Here is an 11,766-nt window from a genome sequence, read left to right as displayed (position 1 = left end):
CTCCAACTCAAAAAAAAAAAAAAGAAATGTTAAGTGCCTATGTTAAGCTCCTGGCTCAGTGTTTCTCCATGCGAAAGCTAGATATTTTGGAGTTGACAGTTCTACACACTGTGGTATATTTAGCATCCTTGGATCTCACCTACTACATGCTGACATCCACCCCCAACCCACACCTATGACAAAGAAAAAAGTCCATTTTCAGATACCACTGGGGAAGTAGCACTCTTGTGTAAGAACCATGCTAATTATACTTTCTCAAAGGTGACAATTAGTTGTCAGAGGCATAGAGGTAGAGAGTGCCTAGCAAGAGTCAGAGGTGCCCATGTGGGAGCAGAAAGAAAAGTGGAAGAGAGGGGAGATGGTAAGGAGGGGTAGCGGTTGCCTCCCAGCTGTGCTCACACCCCTCTCTTTCCCAAGCACACACACTTGCACACACACAGTTTTTTTTATTCTCTTTGGAAAACTAGGAAAAGGCAAGGTTGACAGTAGATACCTTTAAAATACTATTAAATGGCACTTCGGGGTGGAGGATGGACGGTGACGCTTTGGGAAACTTCCTGATGTTTTTTGCGATTACTCAATCCTTCTACAGAGGAACACTTTGGGCCCAAAATCAATCCCACATGAGCCCTGCTAGAATTGAGAGAGTTAGAAACTCAAATGCTGGCCAGTGCCTGCAGTAGAGGGAAGGAAGTGCCAGTCACCCCTCACCCCTTCTCCTGCTCCTGGGACAGGGCCAGACACTTGACAAGGGTGTGGTAAACTGGGGCCTGGCTGCCTGATAGGCCTACCTCTCCTTGCTAAATTTGATCACGTCCTGACCCTAACACTGGGAAGGAAATCTAAATATGAACACCTTTCAGATACATTTCCAGTCATTCTGAACTCTTCCCTCAGTCTCTGTTTTCAGTCCCACCCACAGGCAAGCACATTTAGTGAAACTAATACACCTAGAAATTCCATTTTAATTATTCCAGAGATCTAGGTCAGGAGCCCTGGTTCCTTTCTATGTGGGCCTCCTCATAGACTGCTTGGCCTTCCTTACAACTTGGAGGTGGGGATCCAAGAATGAGCATTCTGCAAGTGCAATGTAGAGTGCTTGATACTTTTGTGGCCTAACTCTGGAAGCCACACTGGTTACTTCTGCCATACAAGTTAAGTGTCCTTTATCTCAAATGCTTGGGAACAGGAGTACTTTCCATTTGGGATATTTTCAGGCTAGGGAAACTCAACCTGTACTATATTTGTCAAGGCAGTCATAAGCACCTTCCCAGGATTGAGGGGAGGGAACACAGAGGGAATACTCCTCAATGCAGGAGTGGAAAGATTCCAGAAGAGTATGAGGAGTAGGAGATATCATAACCATCTTTGGAAAACACAGTCTGCTACAACACATAACTTTCCTGTTATAATTATTCACCTTTAATATGAGAGATTTTTTTTTAAAGTTTAAAAATGAGTAAATTATTTTCTAGAGTCTACGGGCTTTCACAAGAGATGCAAATGAACTCAGTTTATAATTTGTAGTCCTTTTTGTTTTCAAAATTTATTGTGTTGTCTTTTGAGAAGATCCATTGTCAAAGAGACCATGCCTAGAATAACTAGCAATTGGCCAAAACAAAACGAGGCAAGATTCAGAAGGAATAAATAATCCATCTTTAGCTAGAGAACAAATCATTAAAAATATGGGTTGCCATGAAAATGTATTAAGAGTGAGAGATAAAACTAGGCTCCCTTTCAATAGTAGGGCCCATAGAACATGAAAGCTGTAGGATATAAGAGGGTTGGGGCCAGAGAGTGATTATGAGCCTTTCTTCGAAGTCAGGCAACCTGAGTTGGAATCCTGACTCTACCATTCACTACCTCTGTGATTCCAATTTCTGCCTGCATAAGTAGACATCATGAAGCCCACACAACAGAGCTGTTGTTATAATTAAATACCTTTTTTATGTGAACTAATCAGAGACTCAGAGCTGTGCCTAGCATTTAGCAAGTGCTCAGTGAATGGTGGTTGTTATGTTTAAGGAACAGGGCAAGTTTCGATGACACCTGCTTTGCACTAGCACTGACAGGATACTGAAAATAGGATAGATATCTGTCCCAAAATCGTTTTCAGCTTAGTTGAAAAGCTAAAAGGTGTTGGGCTCGGTGGCTCAGCCTGTAATCCTGTGCTTTGGGAGGCTGAGATGAGTGGATTGCCTGAGCCCGCGGGTTCGAGACCCACCTGGACAACTTGGTGAGACCTCATCTCTACGATAAATCAAAAAATTAGCCGGGCGTGGTAGCGCGTGCCTGTAGTTCCAGCTACTTGGAAGGCTGAGACGGAAGGATCACTGGAGCCCAGCAGGTCGAGGCTGCAGTGGCCGGGAGCATGCCACTGCACTCCAGTCTGGGTGACAGAGTGAGACTCCAACTCAAAAAAAAAAAAAAAAAAGCTGAAAGGTATGTGAGTTAAGCTACAGGAGGAAAATCCATGTGAGTACATAGTGGGTAAGACACAAATATGTTGCTAACAGCCTTGATGCCCTCATAAATCAATCACATAAGTACTGAACACTCACATGAACGTTCAGTTACAGCAACCTCCAAAAAAGCTGAAGTCTTTTCTTCAGTGGTTTGGAATAGAAAGCATCACTGGATGAAATAACTAATGAATAATAATAGAGACGATATCATTAAGCATTATAAACAAGTGGTTCAGACTATCTTTTTCTTAGAAAAAGAAAGAGATCTCATTAAAACAGCAACTTAAAACTTTCTTATGGAAATAGAGGCATGGAGATGGATGGAGGAAAAGGAGAGAATTATCAATAATGGGACAGAGGAGGGGAAGCGGTGGTGAGGGAGAAAGGATAGATCCATTGTAGGATCAGGTTATATGATACTTGGCCTTTCATTAGAACTATGGGACTCAGCATGTTGTCATTCACCTCTTAATACTCTTTACAGCAGCTACTCCACAGAGTAAAAGCTCTTTGCAGTTAGTCAGCTGCATAATTCTCTTAACTATTGTGTGATGTGACCAGATTGATTCATCATATTGGAAATCAGAAGTTACTTGAGGACAGCAGTTGCCAAAATACTATCACTCTAAATTAGCATCTTGGGAGAACTGTATAAAATATTTGCCACATATTTCTTTATTTCATAGTATCCCAGTAAGAAGAATGTTATTTTCCATTTTACTGCTGAGGAAAAGCTGAGGCTTGGAAATGTCATATCACTTTCTCAGAGACACATTACTAGTATATACTATGGTGAAGTCTTCAAATGTCATTTTAGGAAGCTTATTCTGACAGGGAAGATTACTTCCCATGGTGGGAAAACCAGCTAAGAGCATTCTGGGTAGAAGGAGGCAAGTCAAGTCTTGGATAGGGTTATTGCAAGAGGGTGCGGGAAGGGAGCACACAGAGGAAGGTCTCAAAGCAACGTTCAGTAATGCTTGGTGATTGATTAACAACAAAGGTTGAAAGAGGTAGAAAAGTCAAGGATGACTAAGAATTTGCACTTAGAAGGCTGAAAGAACAATGGCACCTCTAAGAAATGTGATCACTGGGAAGAGAACCTAGATTGGTAGGGAAAGTACATAATTCTGCATTAGATATGGGAGTTTGGAAAAGAGTAGACAACTTACATGAAGATGTCAGTAAGTCGAGTGCAGGTGTGATATCAGGCCTAGACATGTAGCTCCTTATAGGGGTAGGAGTTGAGAGGCTTATGAGAGGCAGAAAGAAGGTTCTGAGAAGGACAATGGTAGATGCAGATGCTGAGGAACAGAGCAAAACTTGGCCTTGTGCCTGTTAGACTCTGCTGTATTTTGGAAGCCTCTGCAGGGATTCCATCTTTTCTTTGGCAGAACACATATAAGGTCCTGTCCTAGGGGGCACTGAAATTTTAGGAGGATTTTCCCTTCCCTCCATTAGAAAAGCAAAATTAGAAAAGCAAAGTTTTTCTAATTAGAAATCCAAACCATCAGTAATCATTCTATGTGTGTGTATTCTGTTTTAATACACATGCATATGGCTGTGTTTCATCTCTCCACCCTTAACATGTCTCATTTATGCTAATTTTTGCAAACTGCATAATCACACTGATTATTTTAGAAAGAATTTAAGAGGAGACCAACGTATGGCCCTGTAAGCCAAAGGTATCACTATGGAGTTCAATGGCACTTGGACTGACAGCCACCAACACACTTTTCAACAGTTGTACCAGAACCAGGTCACCGTTCACCAGCCCTCAATCAGCAACGGGGACTTGCCCTCTGCCATCCTGAGAATGGAAAGGCATCTCCTCTCCCTCTTCTGGACTTACAGGAATTGGGACATTGTCACCAACCTGTCCCCTCCCGCCTGGGAAAGGAGGAGACAGAACTTTGGCATCTATTTTGAACAGTGGTCAAGCCTCAGACAATTCCAGAGGCTTGAACAAAAACTTAACTCTTAACTATGTGCTAGCAGATTTTCCATTGGCTTGGCTGGGAATTAGTTTCATGGGAGTAGGTAGAAACCCTGGTCCATGCATTTTTTTTCCTGCCGACTTTTGGTCCTGGCCTCCTTTCTGCACACAGGGGAAAGGATAGTTTGAATATCGACAAAGGAATGATCATGTGATAGGCGAGCCCTCTGCTCATCTTTTAAAAGAAATGCTGGTTCAATTGGTCTGTTCTCGCTGCACCGTGGCAGCACCTGCCCCTCCCCTGTGTGGATAAGGCTCGTCAGGCTCCTCGTCCCCTGTCAAGCCCAGTTGGTCCCTGTGCATGGTGACAGCACTGATGTCAGCCCTCGTGGTAGAGGAATTAGTTGAAGCCCAAAGGAAAAAAGAGGCCAAAAAAAGAAAAATCCAATCCAGCAAGACCAGAGCCATTTCTTTTTATTTTGTGGGCTCTCAGCAGCTGTTAAGCTTTGCCGGATTTTGATAGTAAGAAAGTTTCCAAAAATAGAACAGTGAAATGTCAGAGTTAATGGGATCACAGCAATGAGATATCTCTACTCCCAAACAATCTGACTTTATTAACCTGACGTGAAAATTGCTGTGTACCCTGCAAAGTGACACAAGAGTATATTCCTGTGCCTACCCCTCCCATCCTGAGTGCGCCCCCAACACACCCATTCTGAGAGAAAAGCAACCACTTTTGAAGTGGTAAATCCTTGCAAAAAGAGGTGTGTCTCTAGGGAAATGTGTTTTATTCAAGCCAGGGCAAACAAAATGTTTTCACCAAAAGGCCAGCTTTGATGGAAATAATAGACACTGGGGACACCAAGAGTGGGAAGGCGGGTTTAAAAACTACCTCCTGGGGACAATGTCTACTATCTGGGGAAGGAGACCCCGGAATCCCAATCTCTAGCAGTAAGCAATATGCCCATGTAACAAACATGCACTTGTACCCCCAGAATCTAACATCTCTCCATCTCTCGCTTGAGGGTATCTTTCATTTAGAATTGCAAAGAGTTCCCGAAGGAAAGACAAAATGTCAGAAACCCTGGGCGCAATCAGCTCAGTCATGGTTTACTGTGAGACTTTGAGTGACTTGCCGTTCTCTCATGAGCAACGGTGACAGCACCAAAGATGAGTGAACACTGGTGGCTGGGCGTGCCACAGGATTGATATGGGTTCCTTGCCTCCCTTCCTGTATGCTTCCTTAGCTTCCCTCCCTCCACTGTCCTCTACCTGCACTATGACCATTTTCCAGTGAAAAAATAGGAGGCGGGGGGGACATATTATGAGGACGTGCACAGTAGCACATAGTTAGTGTCCTGTCACTGGAGCTGACAGTACTTGCTCTAGTCATTCAGTAGAGGCACTTCCCACTAAAGTCTGAGGTTTGCAGGTATGATTTCTGGACTGGGTAGTGGCTGGCCCTGATCTTGGAAGAAGGGCAGGGTTTAGAACACACTCAGGGAGAGGTGAGACTATGCCAAGTACAAATATCTGGTTTTGTGGCCATAAGAATGTAGCCTTCGTGTTTAGAGGCCAATCGGTAAACCAGTTTGACCAAAGCAAAGAGGAAATCAATAGAAGTCACGTTGGAAAAGTTTGGTGAGAGGGTATGCAGGGTCTTCTGTGCTAGCCTAATAAATTTGTACTTGATCTCATGAGACCTAGAGAGTCATTGACAAGGAGGATGTCTGGGGGACACTGGTTTTAAAAGATTTGTCTATTGGTTCATGAAGGGTGGGAGGTAAAGGATGGGATGTCGGGAGAAGATTAAGATGAGTGTGTTGACAGTTATGTTGAAGAGTTACAAGCATGCAGGTTGAGAATGCCCCACCACCTGGAGGTCTTTTGCTTGCCTTTTAGACCCAGGTCAGTTGTCATCTCTACTGGGAAGCCTTTCAGAGTTACTTGCTCCTTACCATTTGGTACCACAGTCCTTAACATACAGTCACCCCATGGCTCATCATGTTATGTTGCGATATTCTGTTTCCACAGCCTTCACCAGATTGGGCTCTCATGAAAGATGCACACATTTTTTATTGTGCTTTGCAGCCTTAATACTAGCAATAGACCAGACCATAGAAGACGCTGAATAAATACCTACTGAAGTAGAACAAAGTCAGACAGAAAGCCAGTCAACTAACAGTGCTTTGACTATAAAATGAGTTGGGCTGGGTGCAGTGGCTCATACCTATAATCCAAGCTTTTTGGGAGGCCAAGTAAGGAAGATTGCTTGAGGCCAGGAGTTCAAGACTAGCTTGGGCAACATAGCAAGACCTCCCCCCAATCTCTATAAAAAAAAAATGGCCCAAATATTTGAGGTTACAGTGAGCTATGACTGTACCACTGCACTCCAGCCTAGATGACAGAGTGAAACCATATCTTTAAATGAATGAATGAATATTATTTTTTTAAATGAGCCTGTCAAGAATAATAAGCGCTTGGGACTGAAAAGGGCCTTGACTGTCATCTAACCCAGTTACTTAATAACTGCTGTAAATCCTGGACAAACAATGACCCTACTTTATTTCATCCTGGGGCAGCTTTGACTATAAGGAATGTACAGCTGGAGGGAATCTCAGAGACTACTTTATTCAAAAGATGAAGAAGTGAAGCAATTGACTTTAGGTCACTCAGTAATTATTGGCAGGTCTGGGAAATAAAAGAGAAATGGATATGAGTAACCACTGGCCTATTCAGTCCTTACCACAATCCTGTGGAGCTGAGGTATTGCCATTTTGAAATTTACAGTTGATGATGCCAAGGCTAAGAGGAGTTAAGTAGCTTGTTCAGAGTTGCAGTTAATAGATGGTAGAGCCAGGATACAAGGATGGGTTGATCTCCATTTTCTAATAGTCCTTGCCATCCCTGCATAAGATCCTAGGTTTTCTGAAACACTGTAAAACACTCTTCTCACTTCCAAAACAAACTTTGCCATGGGATCTGTTTTGAAATCCCTCTCCCCTTTTTCACCCCCATTTTTCTTGCTTTTTAGGAGAGAAGTATGAACTCCATGCAGGGACTGAGTCCACCCCAAGTGTCGTCGTGCACGTGTGTGACAGTGACATAGAGGAAGAAGAGGACCCAAAGACTTCCCCAAAGCCAAAAATCATCCAGACTCGGCGTCCTGGCCTGCCACCCTCCGTGTCCAACTGAGCTTCCTGCTCTGCCTCAACAATAATAGCCGTCTCCTTATTGTGCTTTTTCCCCCCACATTGTTTGTCGGAAAAAAAATTGCCTTTAAATCCCTGGGTGTTTGGTTGTTTGAGATTTCCTCCTTGTAATCAAGCCTCTTGGACAAAAGGGCTAGGAAAAGGTGATATGTCTCCTGATCATATCATGCCCATTAAGTATAATCCATTATTTAGAAGGTTCTAGGAAAAAAGTAGTATTTTCTTATTAAACAATCAGCACAGCCTGTATCTTCATTCTCTCATATTGATCTAAGACAGAGACATCAGTAACAAATAGCACCTGTGTTGTTTGTGAGCTCTTTCAGTCCCAGTCCTGACGTGTGTATGCTGTTTTTTCCTGGCCACTTAAATAGGACCATATGTAAACTTGACTTTGGCTGCATGAGATATTCCTTTCTAGTCTCACTCAGTCCTTGCATCCCGACATTCCCAGGACATGCATGATCACCAGCATTTATTTTCATGATTTGAGGATATACTATAACACAGATTGTCAGCATCTGGCCATGTCCTATCTAGATTAGAAAAATTATCAGCCTCATCCAGCCCAACAAGCCTGAGTATATTCACTATTTTGAGTCAATACTTCATAGCTCTGTTAAAATTCCTGGAGGCAAAACTGAGCTTGGCCCCAAAGATATTCCTCAATAGATTTTGAACACCACTTCCACGTAGAACTTTCCCAGCCTCACTGGGGAGGCTTGACCAGGGTGATAGAGACCGATTTCAGACGAACCTATTTATTACAAAAGTTTCATGGTGTCTGAATGATTGTTTGTTTTTTTTCTCTTTGTATATTTGTACAAATGTTTCAGCTGTGCTTTTAAAATCTGGATGTTTTTTATTTAGTGAGTGTTCAAACATTAGCTGCTTAAAAACATACTATGTGCATTGCTTATGAATGCGTTCATATACTAATACAGATAATCTGATAATATTACACTCTGTTATGGATAATGCTGAATTTTGAAAGGGCACAAGATGTCTCATGCCAGTGTACAAAGGATTAACCCACATCTTTGCTATCAAGACCACTTGTTTTTGTTTTTTTTTTAAATAAAGATGCAGGTGTCAGTCGTAGGCGATCAGGATGAAGCGAGATCTGCAGAAAGCAGAAGTGGCTGAGCATGTTAACATGGAAAGGATGGCAGACAAATGTATGCCAGTCCTCCTCATGCGAGGCCCATATGCTCAAAGAAGTCCTTTGTTTGCGTTACATGTGATTTTTCTATTTCTCTAGCCCAAAGTGCATTACAGAAGATACACCTAGAGAACCATTACCTTCGGCTGTGTGCCAAGCCTCACCTCCTGTACACTAATGAGTCATTTGAGACGCAAATACAAATTACGACGGAGTGGGGACGTACTTTCCATGACCCAAGCCTCAGAAAACACACGAGAACAGTGACACAGCCAACTGATGGAAGGATTGTTGTGGTTTTTGACTAAGGTGTACGTTAGTTTCATTAGAAACTTAAAACATAGACTGATCACGCAGAAATTAAAGTCCGTTCTACTGTGAATATAGCAATATAGTACTGGATACAGTACAGGTGAAACTGAGGAGAGCATTGCTTGAAAAATCCTGAGTTTCCATAAGAAAAATGAAGACTCCTTTTAAAAGTAAAATCTGAGGAGTGTATAATAAGCAAATGCTTTGACTTTGCTATGGAGGTTTTAAATTTTTCATTGCCCGTTGAAAGACTAGACTTAAGAGTGGAGAAATGATGCCCTCTAGTGGAAGAAATATTGCGCTCAGCTAGTCCGGTGAGCGGAGCATTACGGCAGTCAACGTTTTAGGGCTGAATCTCTTCTCAGCCTTCTGCAGGTCATTTGACTTTTTAAGCCACCCTGAATCTTCAGAATGCGGGTTCTGAAGAAATCCAGATGAGAAAAAATGTTCGGAAATGACTTTTAAATGTTTTGAAACAGACGCATCCGACTTTGCCAACAATTTAGTAAAAGTTGAAATGACCATTCTGTTTAGCCCTAAAAGAAAAACAGTGAAGTGTCTGACCTGCGTGGCTAGTCTTAGTAAAACCTGTTGCCACATGTCAATGTCAACCTGTCTCAGATCAAATAATTCTTTCACTAGGTTGGGTTTGGGGAGGAGAGAAAGAGGAGCTTTTCCCAGGAGAACAGGAAGAAACAGGAAGGCTCCTGGAAGCGTTTCAGCAGAACCTCCTAGCACTGTGAAAGTCAGAATTGCCTCTGCATTTCCATGACGCACATTATGCAAACCTCTTTAGCGCTATTTTAAGTTTGAAACGTTTGAAAATGAAGGGGAAGGGGAAGATATCCACCAACTGAATCATTTGTGCACGTGTATAGCTCAAAGAGCTTAGACTTCAAATATATCTGGTGAATGACTCTTTGTCCATGTGGTTTAATTTCTGTGTTGTCTACCCAAGTTGAATATTCTTGAAGGGTAATTGTGGAGGAGGGCCATTCAGCCTGGAGTCTAGGAAGTTACCAACCTATGGGGTTAAGCCATCCTATCCGTCTAGGTCCTTCCTAAACCAGTGGGGAAGCAAGTGGGCAGCCTCCTCTTGAAGGAATCGGGATTTGAGCAGGCCCTGGAGGGATGGCTTGACCTCTAAGAAGAGGAACTGGGAGGGTGCTGTTGTATTGCCTGGTTTCAGCCATCATGGTCTTAAAAGCCGTTTCAAGTGTATTGAGAACCTCTTTTAGCTTCTCCCCACTCTATTCTGTAGTTAAAAACACTACTAGAGACTTGAGTTGGCAAAAATGTATTATTCAGAAAACAAAAAGCACTATCATAGTCTAAAAGATTGATATACTGGACTCCATTAAACTTAAAAGCTTCTGTTCATCAGATGACACTTAGAAGAAGGAAAAGGAAAGCATCAGACTGGGAATAGCTACCTGGCATACATGTAGCTGTTAAGTAACTCATATCCAAAGTATATATAGTTTAAAACTACAAGTCAATAAGAAAAATACAATCTTTTTTTTTTTTTTTGAGTCGGAGTCTCACTCTGTCACCCAGACTGGAGTGCAGTGGCCGCTCCCGGCCACCGCAGCCTCGACCTGCTGGGCTCCGGCGATCCTTCCGCCTCAGCCTTCCGAGTAGACGGGATGACAGGCATGCGCTACCACGCCCAGCTGATTTTTGGATTTATTGTAGAGATGAGGTCTCGCCGCCCAGGCGGGTCTCGAACCCGCGGGCTCAGGCAATCCACTCACCTCAGCCTCCCGAAGGCGCGAGATTATAGGCTAAGCCACCGAGCCCGGCTACAATCTATTTTTTTTTAAACAAAGGCACGTCACACAGACAATTATTCACATATACACAGACATACACAAAATGCCCAGGTGACCCATTAGCATAAAAAAATGCTCACCTTCATTTCTTCTCAGATGAAAGCAAATTAAAATCTCAAAGAGATACACCACACACCTATCAGAATGGCAAAAATGAAATGTGGGAAAATAATGAGTTCTGGTAAGAACATGAAGAAAGAGAAACTCTCATAAATCCTTGATGGAAGTGGAACGCGGTACTGCCACCTTGGAACACTTTGATAGTGCCCGCTAAAGTAAAGCATGTGCCTCTCTGGGAGCAAACCAGCAGATATGAATATTTGCATCTATCAAAATACTTGCGCAATCATGTCCCTAGCAGAGCTGCTGACAATAACCAATAACCGAATACAACCCAAATGTCCTTCATCCGTAGAATAGATCAGTAAACTGAGGTATCCTCACACAGAGAAATATCGTAAAGCCATAAAACACACAAAGGACTTATACATATAGCAGCATGGATTGATGCCAAAATCATGCTTTAAAAAAAAACTAGACAGGAAAGAACACAAAATGTATTACCCATTTAGAAAGCTAAGAAACAGTCAAAATGGACCTATATTGATATAAATTATAGGTCCATTATAGGTGGCTATATTGATAATTGGCTGTAAGTGACTACCTTTGGGAGGGAACTGGCAGAGAAGGAATGTGTGGGAAACTTCTGGGGTGCTATAAACATTCTACATGATAATTTGGAGCTCCGTAGACATATACACATGTAAAATTCAGGATTTGTGCAGTATACTGTAGTAACACATACCTCAGTGGAAACAAAACCTGTTCTCCCTGAGAACAGAGAGGAGGG

At 42.5% G+C, this 11,766-nt stretch overlaps 1 protein-coding gene across 3 annotated transcripts in view; it reads left to right on the top strand.

The window, feature by feature from the left end:
* The window catches only part of RCAN2 (regulator of calcineurin 2), a 277,176-nt gene extending 267,171 nt beyond the window's left edge, over positions 1-10,005 (top strand). For all 3 annotated transcript variants that reach the window (XM_008057204.2, XM_021711891.1, XM_008057205.1), the window contains one exon: positions 7,433-10,005. In XM_008057204.2, the coding sequence (XP_008055395.1) occupies positions 7,433-7,593 (161 nt within the window). In that variant the 3' untranslated portion in view covers positions 7,594-10,005. The remainder of the gene's footprint in view (positions 1-7,432) is intronic.
* Positions 10,006-11,766: the final 1,761 nt, after the last annotated feature.

This window comes from Carlito syrichta, unplaced genomic scaffold (assembly GCF_000164805.1).
Source record: "Carlito syrichta isolate Samal-C Ts95f unplaced genomic scaffold, Tarsius_syrichta-2.0.1 Scaffold302862, whole genome shotgun sequence".
Classification (NCBI taxonomy): domain Eukaryota; kingdom Metazoa; phylum Chordata; class Mammalia; order Primates; family Tarsiidae; genus Carlito; species Carlito syrichta.
The sequence above is the reverse complement of the archived record's forward strand: the minus strand, read 5'-3'. Positions and strand labels throughout refer to the sequence as shown.